The 25,602-nt window shown below is 46.7% G+C and overlaps 1 protein-coding gene across 2 annotated transcripts; it reads right to left on the bottom strand.

Annotated features, from left to right (window-relative positions):
* Nucleotides 1-1,857: 1,857 nt before the first annotated feature.
* Nucleotides 1,858-24,826, bottom strand: LOC117728833 (gastrula zinc finger protein XlCGF57.1-like). 2 transcript variants are annotated; one of them, XR_004609260.1, is made up of 3 exons: nt 24,601-24,819; nt 14,911-15,289; nt 1,858-4,783 (listed from the first exon to the last, which is right to left on the bottom strand). XR_004609260.1 is itself a non-coding variant. In XM_034529745.1 (3 exons), the coding sequence occupies exons 2-3, from the start codon at nt 15,101-15,103 to the stop codon at nt 3,429-3,431; spliced, it is 1,332 nt and encodes a 443-aa protein (XP_034385636.1). In that variant the 5' UTR covers nt 15,104-15,289; nt 24,601-24,826; the 3' UTR covers nt 2,896-3,428. The 2 variants fall into 2 exon arrangements, 1 of the variants encoding a protein (XP_034385636.1); XM_034529745.1 differs by having other exon boundaries at nt 2,896-4,567; nt 24,601-24,826.
* Between the last annotated feature and the right edge of the window lie 776 nt (nt 24,827-25,602).

Raw genomic sequence — 25,602 nt, 5'->3', positions numbered from 1 at the left:
CTTTCACAGGGCAAAAGGGAAGAAACCTTCAGGAGAGCAACAGAGGAGGATCCCTCTCCCCGGATGGACAGAAGCAATAGATGTCATGTGACCAGATGAACAACGTTACAGAGTTACCTAAACATTCAATGAATATGACATAAATGTATGAATAATTATTAGGCATGGACCACAATCCAAATGTCCATGAAACAGAATGAGGAAGAGAGGAGAAGGAAGGGGGGGGCAATGAGGTCAGGCCTTTGAGGCAGGAAGCACAGAGAAGGAGGCAGGGCCATTGGGAAGGTCTAGGCAAGAGGCTGGATGCAGGAAGCAGGGGCAAGGAGTCAGGACCCAGGACCAGCTTCAGACACCTCCAGGTCCAATGGACCCTATGAGACGTGAAGTCACAACGACTCCGGGGAGGAAGCAGAGTTAATAAGGTGCAATGGAGAGATGTAAATTCATCCATAAGGAGAGAGAGAAGAGGAGATAGGTGCTCAGTGTATCCTAAAACATCCCCCAGCAGCCTATAAGCCTATAGCAGCATATCAAGGGGCTGGACCAGGGCAAACCTGATTCAGCCCTAACTATAAGCACTATTAAAGAGGAAAGTCTTAAGTCTATTCTTAAATGTGGTGACTGTGTCTGCCTCCCGGACTGAAAGTGGAAGCTGGTTCCATAAAAGAGGAGCTTGATAGAGGACCAGGAAGTCACGCTCTGAGTTACCGTTCTCATCTGGAAACTTAAGGATTATGAAATCTGAGGGAAGTTTACATTCCATAGTTTAAAAGTATAATTTTAAAAGGATGTACTCAGAGGCACTTCACACCCACAATACTTCCACACGGGTGTCGTCGTACCTGGATCAGCTGACTTGAGGGGCCCTGAGGCTTGATGTGTTGTCATTTAGCTTAAAGTCAAGTTCATATTTGGTTTTGACGTTTCTTTCACTGGTTCAGTCTTCGTATTGATTTAAAAAAGTCCATAATCCCGCAGCACCCCCAACAAAAATCCCAGAGGGACCCGGTCTAAAGCATTCTCCAAGTCTACAAAGCACATGTAGACTGGTTGGGCAAACTCCAGTAGTCTTGCGAGGGTAAAGAGCTGGTCCACGGTTCCACGACCGGGACGAAATCCGCACTGTTCGTCTTGAATCTGAGGTTTAATATATTTATATATATTTATATTTATAGTTCAATATTTATGTATTTTTATAGTCATATATATATTTATACATGTATTTCGTTAAATATTTTTATTTATGTAGGAAAACCGATTCGTTCTGCAGCGTCTTTGTATTCAGGCTTTATTGACTTGTTGAAACAGTTAAAAGGACCAAAAACTAACTTTTGTCTAAAATACAAGGCTCTCATTAAGAGTATTTGAGTATTTAAACAGGTATGTGCACATTCTGGAGTATTACTGTACTTCCTGTTTGAGGCCACTAGGTGGAGCCGCTGCTGGATATCTTCCCTTCCTTCCTCTAATCCCAGTTGATGTGTTTTTAATAATGAATTTATCCTGGACATGAGTCAGCAGCTGTCACTGTTGACTTCCTGCTCTTCATCTTCTCCTCATTCCTACTATTCGGTGCCATTTCAGCCAGGTTTACTTCTATCAACATTTATTTTATTTACCATGATTTCTATATTTCATCTGAAAGAAGGCGTGTTAAACTATAATATTAATATATTGGTAATGGAATATTACATTTTCTAAGAGTAAACATGTCCCTTACTTTATTTTAAACAATATTTACAAACAAGCGATAATTTGAAAAAAAATCACTATAATTCTTTAGCATTTTTACCCCATTTTTATGTTATTTTATTTATCAAATTCATAACCTGCAAGTAACCACAAAGATATGCTTAATATTTGTTGATTTCATTTAATTATCATAAATTACACTCAGATAACAGGGTGGAAATCATATCAGTGAACAATACATTTCATAAATGAAACCAATTCATTTCACATTTCACGTACACATTATAAATGTAACTTCCATTAAAACATTAATCATGAACACACATATTTAGTTTCAAAAGAAAAAACGTCTGCTGCAGCTTGGTTACAAACTCTGGGACAAATATGGAAGAACAACATTGAACTGAAGTAAAACTAAATGAAGGAAGTATTGAGTTTAAACTGAAGAGAAACGTTGCTGAAGAGAAAGAAGGTTACAAATGTTCCTCAGTTTCATCACCGATGAGAATTCAGCTCAAACCACAGTGCTGCATAGAGGACATGAAATACTTTGACAATGGAAAACCATTTAAATTCATATTTACATGACAACACATAACACATGAATCATAAGACCATATTTATTCATTTAAAGACTTTTCCTGTCGCTCTCCAAAATCAAATATAAATAAATTCAGAAACATTTTCTAAAGTGTCTTCTGGAATGTTTTCTTACGGACTTCAGAAGACCAACGTCAGAAAAGATCCTCCTGATTCATGAACGCCTGCACATGGGTTCTTCCATAGCCGAAGTGTTCTCAGCTGTGCTCCCCCAAAGAGGTTGTCGTGCACCTGGATTAGCATACAGAAACGTCCCGCCCGCTCCTTATAAGGGCATGCAACTGAAGAGACGTGTGCACAATCCACAGAATCCACAGGCAACGCGAAAGCAACTTCAGACGGATTAAAATCATCAGATTTAAATCTGAATGTCTGTAGAGTTGAAGTTCAGAACGAAGTCCGATGAGACAACTTTCATGAAGGACACATTTGTCCCGAAAAACGCGTAAGTGGAGTTCAGCAAATCACCAAATCAAAGTCCAGGAACCGAATTACTGACAGACAGCTCACAGACTGTCTGTCTGTGCTGATGACCAAGGCATTCACAGGTGTTCAGTCACAGACAGCTCACAGACTGGAGTCACATGACTCCTGTGAGGACACAGAGCTGAACTGAACTTACATTAGTAACTGACTGAGCATGTTGTCAGTGTTGTGTTGTAGCTTCAGTTGATAAATACAACAGTTCATATTGGGAGTTCATCCTGTTCATATTATGTGCAGTTACATTTTTAAAAACTTTTTATGTTGCACTAAAATGAAGTCATTTAGTTTGTTCTTGGTCACATCCATTTGAAAGCTGGACCAAAGTGTTTCAGTCAATGAGGCCAAATAAAAAGCCTCAAATTGTAAAGTCTGTTTCTCTCAACGCCTCAATAGGGAGATCTTACCTGTCACCAAGGCAGAGGTCAAAGGTCAGGGATCTTGGCCTTAAAAAGGTTGGTGACCACTGCATAAGACAATATCAGAGAAACTCATATAAAATAATATAAATTGATGTGAAGCTTAATCTCAGCTGAATACACTTATGTTGGAGTCTGTATCAGCCTGACAGTTTTTAAGTGTTTATCCATGTTTATATAGAGACTCTGTTTGTATAACCGAGACAAGAGAAATCTTGTTGAGAAACCCCACGACTAATTAGTTTCTCTAGTGTGGATAATTAAATGTCGTTTCAGAATTTGCTTTTGTGAAAATGTTTTATCACAAACTGAACAACTAAATGGTTTCTCTCCTGTGTGTACAAACATGTGGTCATTAAGGTATCTCTTTTGTGTAAATGTTTTACTACACATGGAACAACTAAATGGTTTCTCTCCTGTGTGGACAGGCATGTGTCTTTTTAGATCCCTATGGAATCCAAATGCTTTGTCACAAAGCGAGCATTGAAATGGTTTCTCTCCTGTGTGGACAGTCATGTGAGCGTTCAGGTTACCCTTTTGTGTAAATGTTTTACTACAAACTGAACAACTAAATGGTTTCTCTCCTGTGTGGACAACCATGTGATAGTTCAGGTTTACCTTACGTGAAAATGTTTTACAACACACTGAACAACTAAATGGTTTCTCTCCTGTGTGGACAAACATGTGATCGTTCAGGTGTCCCTTATGTGAAAATGTTTTACAACACACAGAACAACTAAATGGTTTCTCTCCTGTGTGGACAGTCATGTGAAGGTTTAGGTTTCGCTTACGCGTAAATGTTTTACCACACACTGAACAACTAAATGGTTTCTCTCCTGTGTGGACAGGCATGTGTCTCTTTAGAGTCTTATTGAATCCAAATCTTTTGTCACAAAGTGAGCATTGAAATGGTTTCTCTCCTGTTTTGGAGCTAGTGGGTTTCTCCAGATGTCCCTTGTGGTCAAAGCTTCCAGCACATTCAGGTGAGCTGATTGATGTATTTCCAGTACTACAGTTCACATCACTTACAGGTACTTCTTTGTTTTGAGGGTTCACATCTGACTGAGGTTCCTGAGTCTCTTCCCAATCATCACTGTCCTCAGTCTCATCAGTATCTGGTCCTGGATGTCTTTCTGGATCTAACTTCCTGTCTGATTCTGGTCCTCCACAATCCGCTCCATCAGCTTCTGTTTCCATGTGTTCAGTTTGTCTTTGATGAAGCTGAGAGGACTGAGCTTCCTCTTCATCATCTTCACTCTTTACAGTGAATGAGAACTTGAGACCAGCCTCCTCCAGCCCTTGAAGCTGCTCTCGCTCCTGACTGGTCCAGAGTTCCTCCTGTTCCTCTTTAATGTGGGGGGGTTCTGGGTCCTCCTGTTCCTCTTTAATATGGGGGGGCTCTGGGTCCTCCTGTTCCTCTTTAATATGGGGGGGCTCTGGGTCCTCCTGTTCCTCTTTAATGTGAGGGGGCTCTGGGTCCTCCTGTTCCTCTTTAATATGGGGGGGCTCTGGGTCCTCCTGTTCCTCTTTAAAGTGGGGGGGCTCTGGGTCCTCCTGTTCCTCTTTAATGTGGGGGGGTTCTGGGTCTACTGGAGAATAATACAATACATTAATGTCTTATGAATCTCATATTAAACTCTTTATTATTCAAGAGTTTTATTACTGAAAAAGCCTTGTCATATGTGTACAGATTGTAAAACCCTCTGAGGCAAACTTGTGAATATTATTATATATTAGAATATAGATATAGAATGGAATATAATTATTTAAGAGGTTTATCAATGAAAAAGCAGCGAATTAGTTGTGAATGAGAGAAGCATGACCTCTAAATAAAAAGCTGCTGTTGTCATTAATTGTCCTTTTATTGATAAAGAACAATATAATAAAGCCTTGGGCTGCAGAAGAGGACGAACCAGTCCTCCATCAGGGACGTTCCAGTGAAGCAAACGCAGCCTGAAGCTGGAGAGCAGAAGATCTGAGCAAGAAGAACTAAATCTGAGTACATGAATACAGTTTGAGCACAAATCCAAGAGCAAGCCTGAGAGATGTAGTAAAGTACAATACTCATTTATGAGATGTAGTACAGTATAAAGTACAATATGTACATAGTATAGTATAAAGTACAATATGTACATAGTATAGTATAAAGTACAATATGTACCTCTGAGGTGTAGTACAGTAAAAATTATAATATGTGTCTGAGATGTAGTAAAGTAGAAAGTAAACTATGTAAATTGGAGATGTAGGACAGTACTGTAACAGGTTTCCCTGTTACCCGGTGAGTCGCGGACTTGAACAGAGGCAGCAACACAGCTTGAGGTAGTTTCAAATGCTCTTTTATTCGCAACAATCATAATACAGGCTCAGTGACGGCTTCTGCTTCTTCTCCTCGCCTCTCAGTCCCTCCTGCTCTTTATTGGGGAGAGACAGATTAACCCCAGCTGAGACTGATTAGACATCATTGGCACTGTTCCCTGAACCACACCCCCGCTCCACCCACTCTACAGCTGAGTCTAACCACACCCCCTGCCACATACCTCCACCGCCCGTCTTACGCCAGGGTGCCATCTGGCCTAACCTACTTCCCCCCCCGTCCCCCCCATGAGAGCGGGAGAGGAAGTTGGCCACGACCATCTGCGTCCCCGGCCTATGGATCACCTTGAAATTAAAAGGCTGTAAAGCCAGATACCACCGAGTGATCCGGGCGTTGGTATCTTTCATGCGGTGGAGCCATTGGAGCGGGGCGTGGTTCGACCAGAGGGTGAATGAGCGCCCCAGGAGGTAGTAGCGCAGGGAGTCGACCGCCCACCGGATGGCCAGGCACTCCTTCTCCACCGTGCTGTACCTGGCCTCCCTCTCTGAAAGCTTCCGGCTGATGTACAGGACCGGGCGGTCAACCCCCTCTACCTGCTGGGACAAAGCGGCCCCCAGCCCTCTGTTCGACGCATCAGTCTGCAGAGTAAAAGGAAGAGAAAAGTTAGGTGTGTGAAGGAGTGGTTCCCCCACAGAGAGCTTGTTTTACCTTCTCGAACACCAACTGGCACTGCTCCGTCCACTGGACCGGATCTGAGGCACCTTTCCGGGTTAGGTCGGTCAAGGGGCTGGTCAGCTCTGCAAAATCTTTAATGAAGCGCCTGTAGTAACCTGCCAGCCCCCAAAACTGCCTCACCTTTTTTTGTCTTGGGTGGCAGGCAGGCGGCGATGGCGGAAGTCTTGTCTACCTGAGGACGCACCAAGTGGTACCTCAGATACCGTACCTCCCTCCGTCCAACTGCACACTTCCCTGGGTTGGCAGTCAGCCCCGCCTGCCTCAGGGACTCCAGCACCGCGCCCACCCGCTGCACATGCTCCGCCCAGGTGGTGCTGTGGATGATCACATCATCCAAGTAGGCGGCAGCATATGCAGCGTGAGGATGCAGCACCTGGTCCATGAGGCATTGAAAGGTGGCTGGGGCCCCGAACAACCCAAAGGGAAGCGTGGTGAATTGGTACAAACCAAACGGAGTGGAGAAGGCCGTTTTTTCCTTGGACTCTGGCGACAGAGGAATCTCCCAGTAGCCCTTGGTTAAATCCAGAGTCGTAAAAAAACGCGCAGTGCCCAGTCGGTCCAGGAGTTCGTCGACTCGGGGCATTGGGTAAGCATCGAACCGTGACACGTCATTCACCCTGCGATAGTCCACGCAGAACCTTATAGACCCATCCTTCTTGACAACAAGAACAATGGGGATACACCAGGCACTGTGTGTAGCCTCCTCCGTGGGGCAGGTGTTGGCCGAAACGAAGCCGGCATTAGACCGCTGTTCCCCTGCCCAGGGTAAAGAACCGCCAGGTGGTCCTCCGCCAAGGTGATGGCGGTCACCAGCAGCGACGGCCGGTGGCAGCGGACCCACGCCGAGGTTCTGGACGGCAATCCGCCCACAAACTGCTCGAGGACGACCTTTTCCACCACTTCCTGCGCCGCTCCCGGACCCCCGGGTTGTAGCCATCTGATGGCGGCGTCCTTGAGCCGCTGCGCAAAAGCAAAGGGATGGTCCTCCGGCCCCAGCCTGGCCTCACGGAACCTCTGCCGGTGGTCTTCTGGGGACAGGCCCATCCTGTCGATCACAGCCTTGCGCACATCTGAATATCTCTGCCTGGCTGCCGGGGGGAGCCCCAGGGCCGCTGTCTGTGCCTCCCCGGCCAGCAGAGGCAAGAGCCGAACCGCCCACACAGCAGCTGTCCGGGCTGCGAGCTGCTCGAGGGCGAACGCTTGCCTCTCCGCCTGGACCTGGAGCTCACCAATGAACTGACGGTTCATCTCCGCCTGGTCTCTCTGCATCTCAGCGATCCCCGCCAGCATCTGCCCCAGCGCCACTATCTGTCCGCCCCACGTTGGGCTCCACTGTAACAGGTTTCCCTGTTACCCGGTGAGTCGCGGACTTTAACAGAGGCAGCAACATAGCTTGAGGTAGTTCCAAATGCTCTTTTATTCGCAACAATCATAATACAGGCTCAGTGACGGCTTCTGCTTCTTCTCCTCACCTCTCAGTCCCTCCTGCTCTTTATTGGGGAGAGACAGATTAACCCCAGCTGAGACTGATTAGACATCATTCCGGCACTGTTCCCTGAACCACACCCACTGAGATGTCCAGTAAAAAGTACAATATGTACCTCTGAGATGTACAGTAACAAGTACAATATGTACCTCTGAGATGTAGTACAGTAGTTAGTACAATATGTACCTTTTCAGTGTGCATCTCTACCTGTGAGGCTACTGGACCACTTGGATCCTGGCTAAGTACCTTCTTTAAATAAGCTTATCTGCTAGAGTACTATTGTATTTTCTGTATTGGAGCTACTAGAGTGCTAGTCTGTACTGTCTGATCCTATCCTTAATTCAGCTTTGGCAGGAAGTAGAGATTCATGTCAACATTGACCTCCACTGATTAAAGGAAAGATCAGCTATTGTTCTGAGCCCACTTGGTTTCGATTGCTGGCCATTAAACTAACGAACGTCTGGGGGAGTGGCCGACACAGCTGTAGCTAATTATCGTCAACTCGGGTACATAACCAGGTAGCGTCCTTCAGCGTCAGTGGATACTCGTCGTATGAAGACTCTGAGGATAAAGACCTAGGAGTCTTTCGTTGGAGTCAAGACTCGGAGGATAAAGACCTAGGAGTCTTTGGTTGGAGTCAAGACTCAGAGGATAAAGACCTAGGAGTCTTTTGTTAGAGTCTTCGGGGGTAGCTGAGTAAAACTGCACTGAGTATGTGTTTACTTGCCATACCTGTGCGTGTATCAACTTGTAGATACGAAAGGCCTCGGACTCGTTCACACATATACCGAAATTCCTCTTCTGTTATCTTTCCCACCCGTTCTACACACACCCAATATCTCGTCACAGGGGGCCTCTGGAACTGTCAGTCAGCTAACCGCAAGGCAGACTTCATCTCTGGCTTCGCTATCAATCAATCGCTTGACTTCCTGGCTCTCACTGAGACTTGAGATCACACAAGACAACCCACCTACCCCTGCTGCTCTCTCCTCGGCCTTCTCCTTCAGCCACACATCCAGACCCTCTGGTCGGGGTGGTGGTTCAGGTCTACTCATCTCACCTAAATGGAGTTTTTCTCTCTACCCGCTTCCACTTTTTACCCCACTGTCTTTTGAGTTTCATGCTGTAACGGTTACTCATCCGGTTCATCTAACCATTGTTGTTCTCTACCGTCCTCCTGGTTCCTTGGGAGACTTCTTGGAAGAACTAGACGTCCTCCTGTCGAACTTCCCAGAAAACGGCCCCCCGCTCATCCTTCTGGGCGACACTCTTCTCTCTACTCATCTCACCCAAATGGTGTTTTTCTCTCTACCCACTTTCATTATTCACCCCACTGTCTTTTGAGTTTCATGCTGTAACGGTTACTCATCCGGTTCAACTAACCATTGTTGTTCTCTACCGTCCACCTGGCTCCTTGGGAGACTTCTTGGAAGAACTAGACGTTCTCCTATCAAATTTCCCAGAAAACGTACCCTCTCATCCTTCTGGGCGACTTTAACATCCAGACAGAGAAGTCATGTGACCTGCTACTCTTACTGTCTTCCTTTGCTCTCTCTCTCAGTCCTTCTCCTTCTAATCACAAAGCTGGCAACCACCTTGACTATATGTTCACCAGAAACTGCTCCACATCTAACCTCACTGTAACTCCACTTCATGTCTCTGACCACTTCTTCATCTCTTACTCTCTCTCACTCTTTGGAAGTGACAACCGCCCACAACAACAGACTTTGCATCTGTCCGTCTCACCCTCCTCTCTGGCCTCCTTTGTTCTCTCAGCACTCCCTTCAACTGACTCCTTCTCACTCATGCATCCTAACTCTGCCACAGACACTCTCCTCTCTACTCTGTCTTCATCTCTTGATTCTCTCTGACCTTTTAAGACACGACCAGGTTCGCAAGTCCTCTCCGGCTCTGTTGTTGTCTCACTCGGTGCTCTGAGAGCCACCTTACGAGTGACGGAAAGGAAATGGCAAAAATCTAAACCTGCTCGCCTATCACTCTCTTCTCACTTCCTTCTCTGCCTCTATCTCGGCAGCCAAAAGCTTGTTCTACCAAACCAAAAATCAAACTTCTTTCTCTAACCCCAAAAAACTCTTCTCTATTTTTTCCAACCTCCTTGACCCCCCTCCCCATCCCATCTCACATTCTCCAGGCTGTTGCTCCCGACCTTCTTACCTTTCTCACCCATCTTATTAACACCTCCCTCTCAACTGGCTGTTTCCCTAACTCTTTCAAGGAGGCGGAGTCAACCCTCTCCTGAAGAAACCCACCCTCAACCTGTCTGAAGTCAACAACTTCTTCCATCTCTTTCCAAAATTCTTGAGTGAGCCATCTTCAACCAAGTCTCCTCCTTTCTCCACAGTAACAACCTTCTTGACCCTCACCAGTCTGGATTCAAGGCTGCCAACTCAACAGAGACTGCCCTCCTTGCTGTCTCTGAGCAGCTTCACACTGCTAGAGCAGCCTCTCTCTCATCTGTTCTTATCCTTCTAGACCTTTCCGCTGCCTTTGACACCATCATCCTAGCAACCGGCGCCGCTCGAGTTGCTGCCTTTTACAGTAGCTCCTGCTCACTACCTAGTTTTTTTTCTTACATTGTTATTTTGTTACTTCTTGTCGCTTTTTCCCCGTCATATTAGTTACCGTTCCTAATCGGTACATTATGGCAGCTAGACACGTCGAGCTTGTTGTGGTCTATCTGCTGCTAATCAAACTTTTCACCTCCGTGTCTGGGGACCCAGCATGCAGCCATGGTCCAGTTGTTGTTTTTTCAAGGGACCAACTGTTGGCATTCCGGGATGCGCGGTGCTACTACCCGTGGAGAGACCCGATGTTCCCCGTGAGTTGAGGAGGAAGAAACATGGATGCCGGGCGGGGGCGGAACGTCGCGCCAGGAGAAGACGTTACAAACCCGTCCTACCCTCCATCATCATGGGAAACGTGAGGTCTCTCTCCAACAAGATGGACGAGCTAGCGGCGCTAACTCGCCATCAGAGTGAATACCGGCAGTGTAGCCTCATGGTGTTCACGGAGACTTGGCTAACGGAGCTAATTCCGGACACGCACGCTACGCTGGACGGGTTCCGCATCATACGGGCGGACAGGACAGTGGAGAGCGGTAAGAGGAAGGGAGGAGGACTGGCAGTGTTTGTTAATGATAGATGGTGTAACTCTGGGCACATCACTGTTAAAGAGCAGACCTGCACAACGGACATTGAGCTGTTAGCTGTTAGCATGAGGCCATACTATCTGCCAAGGGAATTCTCGCATGTTATCATGGTGGCTGCGTACATCCCCCCCCTCTGCTGACGCTGAAGCGGCCTGTGACGTCATCCACTCAGTGACGAGCAGGCTGCTGACACAACACCCCAATGCCCTCCTCCTTCTCTCTGGGGACTTTAACCATGCCCTCCGTCCTCCACTCTGCCCACATTCACCCAGTACGTCACATGCCACACCAGAGACAATAAGACACTGGATCTCCTCTATGCCAACACCAAGGAGGCATACTTATCATCACCTCTCCCTCCCCTGGGCCGATCTGACCACAACCTGGTGCACCTCCTGCCTGTGTACACCACTCTTGCACAGAAGCAGCCAGCTGTGACCCGCACAGTTAGACAATGGACCGATGGAGCCGAGGAGGCTCTGAAGGACTGTTTTGAGACAACTGTGTGGGAGGTATTCAGTGATGCCCATGGGGAAGACATCGACGGTCTCACCGACTGCATCACAGACTACATCAACTTCTGTGTTGAGAACACCGTACCCACCAGGACTGTACGGTGCTTCTCAAATGGCAAACCCTGGATCTCTCCAAAGATAAAGGCCCTCCTCAAGGAGAAGAAGAGGGTCTTTAGATCTGGCAAAAAGGAGGCGCTGAGGACTGTGCAGAGGGAGCTGAGGGTGGAGATCAGGGAGGGTAAAGATGTCTACAGGACCAGGATGGAGGACCAGCTGCAGCAGAACAACACCATCGGGGTCTGGAAGGGCCTCAAGACGATTTCTGGGTTCAAGGGGCTCAACAAGCAGCCTGAGGGGGGCCATAAGTGGGTGAATGATCTGAACTCATTTTTTAACAGATTTGACCAGCCATCCCCCCCCCCCCCCACCCAGACCTCCCTGCTGCGGCCGCTGCAGCCCCCATCTTTTGCACCCCCTGCGGATTATTGCCCCCCCTCCCCCTGCACCTCCCCCCTTTCTACAGCACTCGGCCCCCCCTTCACACCTCTCATACTCATACTCAGCACTCTACGACCGGCAACCCACCCCCACTCCAACACCTCACAGCACCACACCCCCCAGCGTGTCCCGTCACCAGGTGAGGAAGGAACTGAGGAGGATCAAGGTGAGGAAGGCCACGGGTCCAGATGGCATCAGCTCAAGGCTCCTCAAATCCTGCGCAGACCAACTGTGCGGGATAGCCGAGCACATCTTCAACTTGAGCTTGAGGCTGGGGAAAGTACCACAGCTATGGAAGACATCCTGCATGGTACCGGTACCAAAGACCCCGCGGCCCAAGGACCTCAACAGCTATAGGCCGGTGGCGTTGACATCCCACCTGATGAAGACCCTGGAGAGGCTGGTCCTTGTCCATCTCCGCCCCCTGGTGAGCTCATCCCTGGACCCACTTCAGTTCGCCTACCAATCTGGTATCGGGGTGGATGACGCCGTCATCTTCCTGCTGCAGAGATGCCTCTCTCACCTGGAAAAGGCTGGAAGCACTGTGAGAGTCATGTTCTACGACTTCTCCAGTGCCTTCAACACCATTCAGCCTTTGCTCCTGAGGGACAAGCTGAAGCAGACCGGGGTGGAACACCACCTCACTGCATGGATCCTGGACTACCTCACCAACCGTCCACAGTATGTGCGGATATGGGAGTGTGAGTCAAATCGGGTGTACTGCAGCACAGGGGCTCCACAGGGAACGGTTCTGGCTCCATTCCTCTTCTCCATCTACACATCGGACTTCAAACACAACTCTGCCAACTGCCACCTGCAAAAGTTCTCTGACGACTCTGCGATCGTCGGCCTCATCTCGGCCGATGATGACAGGGAGTACAGGGAACTGAACCAGGACTTCTTAGGATGGTGCCAGCGGAACCGCCTCCAGATCAACTCCAGCAAGACCAAGGAGCTGGTGGTGGACTTCCGCCGTGGTAAACGCTCTCCTCCAACACCAGTAAGCATCCAGGGACTGGACATTGAGATTGTGAAGTCTTATAAGTACCTGGGTGTTCACTTGAACAATAAACTGGACTGGTCTGACCACGCTCATGCACTCTACAAGAAGGGACAGAGCAGACTCTTTCTGCTGAGGAGACTGAGGTCCTTTGGGGTGCAGGGAGCACTCCTGAAGACCTTCTTCGACTCGGTGGTGGCATCAGCCATCTTTTATGGAGTGGTCTTCTGGTGCAGCGGCATCACAGCAGCTGACAGGAGGAGACTGGACAAACTGGTGGGGAAGGCCAGCAGCGTGCTGGGGTGTCCTCTGGATACTGTGGAGGTGGTGGGAGACAGGAGGATGATGGCCAAGCTATCGTCCCTGATGGACAACACCTCCCACCCCATGCAGGGTACTCTGGCAGCGCTGCACAGCTCCTTCAGCCACCGGCTGATTCATCCCCGGTGTCTGGGGGAGAGGTACCGCAGGTCCTTTCTCCCCGCTGCTGTCAGGCTGCACAACAAACTGAGCTCCCAGTAGGCCACAAACACTTGAACACTTTGGACTTCGCACTGAACAGCACTTTAGCCCAGTTGCCCAGTTGTGCAATACTAATACGTTTAAGTACTTTTTTAATTTTTAATTTTTTTTAAAATTTATTTTATACACTTTATTCTATTTCTACTCCGTCTGTATATATAATATTCTTCTTGTTTTTTACTGTTTTATCTTAATTCTGTTATTATACTACTTGTTTTACTTATTACTGTGAGCAATGCTGCTGTAATCCTGTAATTTCCCCACTGAGGGACTAATAAAGGATTATCTTATCTTATCTTATGAACCACCAGATCCTCATGTCCTCCCTCCAGGACCTGGTATCTCAGGCACCGCACTCTCACTCTTCTCATCCTACCTCAACAATACACTTAACCGGGTAACCTGGACAAAATCTGTGTCTGAGCCTTGTCCTCTCACTACTGGGGTCCCTCAGGGCTCAGTCCTTGGTCCTCTTCTCTTCGCTCTGTACACCAACTCTCTCGGCTCTGTCATTCTCTCTCATGGCTTCACATACCACAGCTACGCTGATGACACCCAATTGATCCTCTCGTTTCCCCAATCTGAAACAAAGGTAGCAGCACGAATCTCTGCCTGTCTAACTAGCATCTCTCAGTGGATGTCCGCACACCACCTGAAAATTAACCCGGACAAGACTGAACTTCTCCTTCCAGGAAAAGGCTCTCCCACCCACCACCTGACTATCACCTTCAACAACTCTGTGTTGGCTCCGACTGCCAGGAACCTCAGTGTGACACCTGTCAGTCAACTCTCCCTGACTGCCAACATCACCGCAACAACACGCTCCTGTAGGTACATGCTGTACAACATCAGGAGAATACGACCCCTTCTCACTCAGAAGGCGGCACAGGTTCTGGTCCAGGTCCTGGTCCAGGCTCTGGTCATCTCACACCTAGACTACTGTAACTCCCTCCTGGCAGGTCTACCTGCTAAGGCCATCCGACCTCTGCAGCTCATCCAGAATGCAGCAGCTTGACTGGTCTTCAACCTAAATTCACCCACACTACTCCGCTCCCTTCACTGGTTACCAGTGGCTGCCCGCATCCGCTTCAAAACATTGGTTCCTGCGTATCGTGCTGCGAACAGATCGGGACCCGTCTACATCCAGGACATGGTCAAACCGTACACCCCAGCCCGTTTACTCGGCATCTACCAATCGACTTGTGACTCCATCACTGCGAGCTAATCACTCGACAAAATCAAGACTGTTTGCTGTCCTGGCTCCTCATTGGTGGAATGAGCTCCCTACTGACATCAGGACAGCAGAAAGTCTCTACACCTTCCACCGGAAACTAAAAACACATCTTTTCCGACTATACCTTGAATAAAATTCGATTAGCACTTCAGTGGCATGAACGTGTTTAAGTACTGCAGTACAGTACCTGTAACTCTACCTCAGTACATGAAGTTTAAAGCGATAAAGAAACAAAGGACCAACCTGCTCTGTGTAACCGGACTTCCGGGTTGAACACAGCGTCCAGTCGTTTCCGGTGTCGCTCGTTCTCCTCTCTGGAACTACAAAGTTCCTCCTCGTACTCTGCTATCGTTCTTTCAAACAGACCAAAGATCTCTTGCGCAGCCGCAGTTAGTCGCTGGTTGACTAAACATCTCAGCTGTTGGACTTTAGACATCTTCACAAGCTCACAGAAACGTTTCCTCCAGACAACTCCGTTAAAAACGCTTCGCTCACTCGGACCCGCTCGGTGTCGCTCGGCTCCGTTCGGGTCCGTCTCCCTCTACAAAGTCCTCTTCAACACGTTAGTCCACACATCCGGGCTCTGGTGGGTCCTTCCGGTTGTATCTGAAGAACCGTGTGACTAAAAGAGAAAACCAGCGTTACGGATCAACAGGCCTGTTAAACACACATCACGTCTATCACTGACATGTTGGGCTCCAGCTGACAGATTCCTGCAGACCGCCTCTCTGATCAGGCTGAACACATGAATATACATGATATATTTATTATATTAGTTTTATATGACATTTCTATATGTAACGGAGTTAGAAATACACTCTGTTATTTCTTATTTTTGATGTATTATATCTTATTTTTGTTTATTATTCAACGATCCTGTTGAAGTGTGTGTTTGTGTGAATTTTATTTTGAAGAGTTAAATCTTTTTCCTGTGGAAATTGCGTTTCACCTCTTCTTTGCCTCCTAGGCTTCCGTAGTCCCGTCTTTCCTTCACAAAAGTTTTAATACTATTCGTGGTAAGTTGTGGAGGAAATGATGTCGCACTATTTTGTTATATTCTTTTAAAAATGTAACCGTTTGCTACACGCGGTAATGGTCGTTAGTACGATCACGGTGTTCAGCTGTTGTGTCATTATTTTAGACGGTAGAAGTTTATGTTTCATTTGGCGCCGTTTGTATGAGCTACATCCGGTCGCTCTGATGTATACTTTACCTTTTATAAATCCTGTTTTTACGTGTCTAGGAAGCTGATGTGCAGCAAGACAGACCAGAAGGCAATGTGTGTGTTTTTATTGTCTTCTGCAGGTATGTGTTTTCTTTTGTTTAATGTAGTCCAGTTTTTCCAGCACAAAAGTTTTAATACTATTCGTGGAAGCTGATGTGCAGCAAGACAGACCAGAAGGCAATGTGTGTGTTTTTATTGTCTTCTGCAGAAATAAATACAAGAAAGATCAACTTCTGAGTCGACTTCTTCCATGCCCTGTTCACGTCCGTTACACTGGTGCCGTGACCTTCGGATCTTCAGACCAGCTTGATGCTCGTCGCTGTGGATGCTGTGCTGACTCAGTCCTGATCCTGAAGACTATTGTGGTCATATCAGGTGTTTAAAAGATTGTGGATTAGGGCATAGTGATTTAAATTGTTTATCCTCAGTATGTCGATGACTTTTGATTATTAATGCACATATATATTATTATTACTATCTTTTGTTTTTGTTGGGTTTTGGTTCTAGATACACAACGCAAGTACATTTATTGGTTATAAACGGCCTCTAGAGTAACTATGGATGAGTTTGCTAGCCCTAGTCTGCCAAAGGGGAGGGGTGTTTGGCTCAGTCATATTGCTGGCAGTAGGGATGTGGGATACTCTAAACTGACACTGGATAACCGTGATACAGGGCTAGGTCAGAGCCCGGATTGTACTCCTGTTGGTGGGTTAATGAGGGGTCCTCTTACGTCTACTCCTGACAGTGATGTTGATGTCATGCAACATCTCACTGACATGGTAGGGCAGTTAGGTGCTCAAATTGGTGAGTCCATTGTCGAGAAGTTAATGTCAGCTGGTGTTGTAAACATGACCAGTGACCACCAGACGACTACCACCCAGACCACACACGCCAATGTTGACCGACATGACCGTCCTCCACAGGTGACAGTCCATGTGAACTCTGATAAAGGACTTCAGACATTCAGAGGTGACAGTACCGACAAATACCCAGTCCAGGACTGGATTGACATGACGAAAACACATCTCAGGAAAAGACAGATTCCTGTTTGTGACCAAGCGGAGGAGGTTATGAGCCATTTAATGGGCAAGGCCAGAGATGTGGTGAAGATTGCCTTGCGTAGTGATCCTGGGTTTGATGCCAAACAGGAACCTGAACGGATATACAATGTTCTCCTCCACTACTTCAGTGTCGCTCCCTCATGTCTTCCTCTCGCAGACTTCTATGCTACTTTGCCCAAGCATAGAGAAAACCCAGTTGACTACTGGATAAGACTGAACAAAGCTGCCGACCTAGCTCTTGAGGGCTTGCACAGACAAGGGAAGCGGACGGAGAACATGAGTGATGAAGTGGCTCTTATGTTTGTCAAACATTGCCCTGACCCAGAACTGTCCTGCACTCTGAAGTTTAAACCACTTCACGAATGGACCTCACGTGATGTTCAGCTGAGGATTGATGATTATCAGCGTGAGTTGAGAGCCAGTGGCGGTGCCGCTGGTACTCTACAACTGAAAAACTACATCACCGCAGTCGCCTCTGAGCAGCCCAGTCAGCCATCGACTGGCGAGGCGGTGCCTGTGCAGTGCCTTACTCAGAGTCCCTCACCTTCCTCTCTCCAAGCCCAGCATCATGTGTGTCATCCTCTTTGCCCTTCTCCAACATCTGTCCCAGTTCAAGGCGAACCCTGTCATGCTCCGAGTCGTCCCTCTGTACCAGTCGTGGCACAAAATCTCCAACAGTCAGAGGAGAGACTTCTCACCCGTATGGTCGACATGTTTCAGGAGATGATGGAGAAAATGCAGTCGCGCGACACTTTGCATCCAACGCTAGGTGGGCGGTTCCAGCGTGCCGCTCGTGAAAAGCGTTCCAGAGAGGCAGTTTGTAAGGTCTGTAACAACTCAAGCCACACCACCATTTCACACTGTATGTCCGAAAGACTTTGTTTTGCCTGCCACGCCCCTGGCCACACCAAACTGAACTGCCCTGCCAAAAACTCAACCCGATACCAGACGGAGGGAAACTAGCCGACTTGTATTCAGAGGGAGACAGTACAGGTCGCACAACAAACTCCCAAACAGACGACATGTCTGATGCTGAGACTGTGTACACATCTGTGAGAGACTCGTGTGATGAATCTGAGGTTGTTGTTTTTCAGAATATTCACAGAGTTGGCAGTAGTGACAGTCTTTTCTACACACCTGCGGTAGTGGGTGGGACAGTTACAATAGGTGGCATGTTGGACAGTGGCTCCATGGCGTGTAGCATTAGCGAAACAGCTGAGATGAAACTGAGAGATGCTGGAGTGATAACCGACCAAAAACAAATTGATGTCAATGTAGTCCTTGTTGGATGTGGTGGACTTCGTGTGAGGCCCAAGTGTGCTTTCGGGATGGAGATGGAAGTGTATGGCTGTAAGATGTTTGTTCCAACACTTGTTGTCCCGGGACAGCATGATGAGTTGATTATAGGGACGAATGTTATAAAACACATCCTGCATCAGTCTAAGTTCTGCGAGTCCTATTGGAAGACAGTGTCTGGCCCTTGCCCAGACAGAGACCCAGACACTGAACGTTTCCTGTCTATGCTCTCAGGTCTGAATCCATGGAGAGGTAGTGATGTTCCTGACAAAGTTGGTACAGTCAGATGTAACTCAGCCACCTGTCTCGAGCCTGGCCGTGAATACCTCATCTGGGGAAAACTACCCAGGAATACTGCTATTTCTCCAGGTAGCACCGTCATGACAGAGCCCACTTCATCCCGCTCGGCTCCCAGAGGTGTTCTGGTCGCAAAGATTGTAACTACACTTTGGGGAGACCGGCAGGTTCCGCTGAAGCTCATCAATACATCTGACAGACCTGTGCTCTTGAGGAGAAATGCAAAGTTGGCTGATGTTTATACGTGTGCAGCGCTTGAAGACATGGATGTTGCTGAACAGACAGAGGTTCTCCTGGCTGGCTGCACTCAATCAGCCGTGCCTCCTACTGCTGACGCAGATTCTTCCAAGGAAATGCTTGGCTCAATTGGGCTTAGTACTGTTGACGTTGAGTCGTGTGAAGTGTCTGTGAACTGTAAGAAGAGGATGGCTGACCTTGTGATGCAGTATGAGGACATCTTTTCGCGCCACCATCTTGATTGTGGAGAGGCAAAGGACTTTGTACATCGCATACACCTGTCAGATAAAAGACCATTCAGACTCCCATACAGGAGAGTGCCCCCTGGCCAGTACCAAAAGCTGCGCCAGGTACTGAGCGAGATGGAGGAAAAGGAGATCATCAGAAAATCAACCAGTGAATATGCTTCGCCATTGGTGCTTGTGTGGAAGAAAAACGGAGATCTCCGCATCTGTACGGATTTTCGCTGGTTGAATAAAAGGACACTGAAGGATGCTCATCCTCTTCCCCACCAGGCAGATTGTTTGGCAGCGCTGGGGGGGAACTGCCTTTTCAGCACAATGGATCTGACCTCCGGGTTTTACAATATGCCACTCCACGAGGACGACAGGAAGTACTCTGCCTTCACCACTCCCATGGGCCTGTATGAGTACAACCGTCTGCCGCAGGGCCTCTGCAACAGTCCCGGGAGCTTTATGCGCATGATGACAAGCATTTTCGGTGACCAAAACTATTTGAGTCTCTTATGCTACTTGGATGACTTGCTGGTGTTTGCACCTGATGAGGAGACTGCCTTACTGCGCTTGGAGACGGTGTTTAAGAGGCTGCGTAGACACAACTTGAAGTTAGCCCCCAAAAAGTGCTTCTTCCTCAGGAGGTCTGTAAAGTTTCTTGGCCACATTGTTGATGAGAATGGTGTTTCAACAGACCCCAGCAAGGTTGAGAGCATCACCAACATGGCGAGCACTGATCTCATGGAGCCTGATGGCGTGACTCCGTCCCCGAAGCGCATACGGTCCTTCTTAGGGATGGTAAATTACTATCAACACTTCATGCCCGGTTACTCTGCAATGGCCAAGCCGCTGTTTGACCTGTTGAAAGGTGCGAAGAGAAGAGGTAAACAACACAAAAACAAACTGTCGAGCAGGAAGCTGTATGCGGCTGATTGGACACCGGAGCAGGGACAGGCTTTTGAAAGTCTGAAAGCTTCACTGGTCCATAGTGTTGTCTTGGCTCACCCCGATTTCAATCGTCCCTTTATGCTGTCAACTGATGCGTCCTTGGATGGCATAGGTGCGGTTCTGTCCCAAATTCAGGAGGGTGAGGCACGAGCCAGGCCCATTGCTTTTGCCGGCAAGTCGTTATCTCGGTCCCAAAAGAACTACCCAGCTCATCGGTTGGAGTTTCTAGCCTTGAAATGGTCAGTCTGCGAAAAGTTCAGTCACTGGCTGAAAGGCCACAAATTCACTGTCTGGACAGATAACAACCCGTTGACTCACATCCTGACAAAGCCGAAGCTAGATTGTTGTGAGCAACGCTGGGTTGCCAAGTTGGCGAGTTACGACTTTGATATCAAGTATGTTCCGGGCCCACAGAACATTGTGGCTGATGCCCTGAGCCGTGTGCCGTTTGTCAAGGCAAGTGTTGGTCACAGGCTGCTCACTGAACCCTATGCGGGTCTCCTCACAGAAGTCAAAGACATGTCGAGGTTCTCTGTCCAAAATGCCTTTCGGTCATCCAGTCATGACAGAGAGCCCTCCCCTTTGAGTAACAATGTCCAGTCTGCATGCAGTCCACTGCGCATGCAAACTCAGTCTGTTGCAAAGGAGGACGTGTCCGCTGTACTACAGTCACACATTGAGTGGGATGCTGGTCCGAGGGCCCGTGCTGTTGAGATGTTGCAGCACTTACCTCAGTTGGTTCCGCCTGGACAAGACGCCTTACCTGCTTACACTGTGAAGGACCTCTGTGATAAGCAGTTGGAAGATAGAACCCTCTCTTGTGTTCTGTCCTATGTTGAGAGACATCGGAGGCCTTCTAGAAGGGAACGATTCAATGAGTCTGTCCTGGTCACAAGATACCTGAAGCACTGGGATAGGCTGACTGTGAAGGAGGGTGTACTGTACAGGATTTCAAGAGACCAGAAGACCAAAGAAAAGCGTTTTCAATACGTTGTCCCTGACTCCCTGAAGACTGAGGTTCTGCAGGGGATTCACGATAGGGCCGGGCATCAAGCTCAGTCCAGGAGCCTCAGTTTGGCAAGACAAAGGTTTTTCTGGCCAAACCTCGACAGGGATGTAAGAGACTATGTTCGTCATTGTCAGCGATGCATCGTTAGCAAGACAGTCGAGCCTGAAGGATGGGCCCCCCTGGAGAGCATAACGACAACCCGTCCATTGGAGTTGGTCTGCATTGACTTTTGGTCGGCTGAGAACTCCAAAAACAGATCTGTCGATGTTTTGGTGATAACTGACCATTTCACGAGGATGGCTCAAGCGTTTTCATGTAAAGACCAGACAGCTAAGCAGGTGGCTAGGGTTCTATGGGACCGGTACTTCTGTGTCTTCGGATTCCCGGAAAGGATCCATAGTGATCAAGGTGCTAACTTTGAGAGTCTGCTGATTAGTGAGCTTCTCAGGGTCTCAGGTGTCAAGAAGTCGCACACAACTCCTTACCACCCAATGGGGAATGGGAGTGTGGAACGTTTCAACCGGACCTTGGGTGGCATGATTCGAGTATTGCCCCCTGAAGAGAAGGCTGACTGGCCGCGACGCTTGCAGACTCTGACGTTCATGTACAATTGCACGGAACATGAGACGACAGGTTATTCCCCCTTCTACCTCATGTTTGGCCGGATCCCCCGCCTACCCGTTGATGTCCTCTTTCGTGCTGTTCTTCATGACTCTGCTGTAATGAGCTATGAGAAGTACGTGGCGAGTCTCGCCAATGATCTGAAAGAAGCAATGGTTATTGCTCAGGTCCATGCTACAAAAGAGCAGAATCGACATACCCAGCTGTACAACAGGAGAGTAAAGGGATCCAATATCAAGATCGGTGACAGGGTGCTCTTGGCCAACAGAAAGGAAAGGGGTAAAAGAAAGCTTGCTGACAGGTGGGACTCGACCGTCTACACCGTGGTGGACGTGAATACAGAGACGCACACGTACAGAGTCCGCGACACAATCACTGGACGGGAGAAGGTGATCCACAGAAACTTGCTGTTGCTGGTTAATTTTCTCCCTGTGGGGGACACAGGTGAAATGTCTGACCTGGCCTCATCCTTGCTAGTTACAGGATCCTCAGCTTCAGGAGATGATGGTGGTGAGGCCGAAGAGATCTCGTCTGGGAGAGGGGATGAGCCTCGTAATGTGGCCAGTGAAAGCCTTGACACTGAAAGTGGCGGAGAACCTCCTGTGACTGTGAGAGATGGACCCTTGACTGATGCGGTATCTGTGGATTCGGAAAGGAGAACCATTGAATGGATTACTCAGTTGTCTGTGCCAAGTCTGGCCGAGGCGGGCACTGCTGACATGTCGAGTGTTACTTCTGACCTCCAGAACACCGCTGTCTCACTTGAGGACCACACAAACGATCAGTCTGTGACTTGTGATTCTTGCCCTTTGACTGCTGCGGATGTCTCAACAGATGTGAGACAGTCAGATTTTGCGCTTGACACCATGACACAGACGGATAACACATCTGACACGTTGCATACTGTGGTTCGGGTTTCACCCACACACTGTGGTCGTTTTAATGCACAGGCCAGGTCAAGGTTTGGTCGCTTAATCAAGCCTGTGAACAGGCTCATACAGACCATGTCCAGGCAGGATGTTGTCCAGGAGTAGCTCAATGTTGAGGCTGTTTGCAACTCCATGTTCCAGATTTGTACTTTTTAAAACCATAAGTCGGTAGCTTATGTCTTTACGAGTCTGGAAAGTGTTGTATTAGTATGATGTCCCACTGTTCTGTTTCTCTTGTGTCATCAGCCTGTGCTGCACTGCACTTTGTGTTTGGGTCTTGTGGGGTGTACAAGGCACCCTGTTGCCAGTTGTTGGGTTGAGAGGCTAGCGCTGCTCTCGTACCACTTCATCCTTATGGGATACATTTTATGTTGGTTTTCTTGAAGTTGGCCCTTTGTAAGTTGTCAAATTGTAATGTTTTCTTTGGCGTGCACTTTGTAGTTAGTGCTCATGTTTGATAAAATTCAGTGGGGGTGAATGTAACGGAGTTAGAAATACACTCTGTTATTTCTTATTTTTGATGTATTATATCTTATTTTTGTTTATTATTCAACGATCCTGTTGAAGTGTGTGTTTGTGTGAATTTTATTTTGAAGAGTTAAATCTTTTTCCTGTGGAAATTGCGTTTCACCTCTTCTTTGCCTCCTAGGCTTCCGTAGTCCCGTCTTTCCTTCACAAAAGTTTTAATACTATTCGTGGTAAGTTGTGGAGGAAATGATGTCGCACTATTTTGTTATATTCTTTTAAAAATGTAACCGTTTGCTACACGCGGTAATGGTCGTTAGTACGATCACGGTGTTCAGCTGTTGTGTCATTATTTTAGACGGTAGAAGTTTATGTTTCATTTGGCGCCGTTTGTATGAGCTACATCCGGTCGCTCTGATGTATACTTTACCTTTTATAAATCCTGTTTTTACGTGTCTAGGAAGCTGATGTGCAGCAAGACAGACCAGAAGGCAATGTGTGTGTTTTTATTGTCTTCTGCAGGTATGTGTTTTCTTTTGTTTAATGTAGTCCAGTTTTTCCAGCACAAAAGTTTTAATACTATTCGTGGAAGCTGATGTGCAGCAAGACAGACCAGAAGGCAATGTGTGTGTTTTTATTGTCTTCTGCAGAAATAAATACAAGAAAGATCAACTTCTGAGTCGACTTCTTCCATGCCCTGTTCACGTCCGTTACATATATACATATATGTTAAGATTTATTATATTATAGGTGTGTGGAAAGAAATGAGGAGTCTGGTATTCCCTTTGGCTGTCACCGTTTATTTCTCTTCCCAACACCTGTGTTGACATTTACTTCCTGGTGTCCTTTAACACCCCTCGTCACCAGGGTTACGCCCCTTCTCTTAAATGCCTCCGTGTATTCGTTCCTTAGTCCCCTACAATAAGATATATTTATTATGAGTCAAAGAAACCATTCTGCCTAACAACATGTTATAGTTTGATATGTACTAATACATACATAAATATAGATAGATATGTATGGGATATTTATTATATAACTATATGACATATTCATCATATGATTCTGAAAGGAACCAATCTGAAGAACAAATAACTATATAAATATATATATATATATAGTGAATTAATGTATATTTATTTACACTATGGTGTTAATACATATACATTGACTCACTATTTGTGTGTATATATATATATATATATATATATATATATATATATATATATATATATATATGTAGGTGTATTAACCCCATAGAGTATATATATATATATATATATATATATATACTCTATGGGGTTAATACACCTACATAAAGGGAGGACTCCAACATGATTGGGCGGTTAGCAGCTAGCTAGCGAGCTAACTGGACGTGTCATGTTGCAGCCACAGATAAACGTCACCGGTACAACATGAACAGACACCACACGAGCACCGGGGAACGCTGCTGCTGTTGTTGTTGTTGTTGTTGTTGTTGTTGTTGTTGCTGGCTGTATGTGTTCATCAACTGCTCCTGTTTAAGTCAGCTAGCTAGCGACAGCTAACTCTCGAGCGCTAGCTTGTAGCTACACGTTCTCACGTCAGCTTGGATTCAAAGGAGCTCGCTCACCTGTAAAAGTCTCTTCTTCTCCTCCGGGTCCACACGAGACGGGTCGTTTCATCGGCACCGATCACTTGGGATCGATATCCCGTTATCGGTAACGTCAAGTGGGTTTCCACGCCTTCAAGAACCGCCTCTCCCCCGCAGCTTACACCGCAGCTAACGCTAGGTCCCGACCGACACACAGGGCTGTGACGCTGCGACCTGTCTGTCTGCCTGTCTGTCTGTGACGCTGCGACCTGTCTGTCTGTCTGTGTCAGACAAAAGTGGTCCATAACACACAACATGACAAGTGCCATGTTAAAAAATCTGGTATATATATAAATATATTCATGATATTACATATTTATTATATAATATATACATTTATATATATACATATATATATGTATATATATATATATGGTTAAAAATCATATTCTATATTAATATATATATATATATATATATATATACAAAATATATATAAAGAAAAAAATAAATATATAAATATATTCATATAATATAATTATATCTTATTACATATATACTATACAATGTAGTTTGTTTGGCAGAATGGTTCCTTTCAGACTCATATAATACATATATCATTTATTAATATAATTAATATAATGTATATATATATATACATATATATATATATATATATATATATATATATGTATATATTAGTGCTGGGCAAAAGATGAAAACATTTAATCGATTAAATGAATTATTTTTCTGTGATTAATCGCATTATGCGCAAAATTCAAGAATGAATTAAAAACTAGTGTATTGCATGCTTTTATTTTAAAGTAATGTTATCAGAACAATAAAACAGGCACTCTGGGAGCAACAGCAAGTTAACATACAGAATATAAATCTGTTTACAAAAAAAAACACAGCTGGACTTTTAGTCTGTAAAGCCTCTGAAAACATAAAGCAGTTACACTGACCCCGCCGCCATCTTTGTAGTCCGCTCCGTTTCATACAAATCGACGGAGCGTCTTGAGGCTCATACGACGCTCCTCA

This window comes from Cyclopterus lumpus, chromosome 3 (genome assembly GCF_009769545.1).
Source record: "Cyclopterus lumpus isolate fCycLum1 chromosome 3, fCycLum1.pri, whole genome shotgun sequence".
NCBI lineage: Eukaryota > Metazoa > Chordata > Actinopteri > Perciformes > Cyclopteridae > Cyclopterus > Cyclopterus lumpus.
This window is presented reverse-complemented; position numbering and strand designations above follow the sequence as displayed.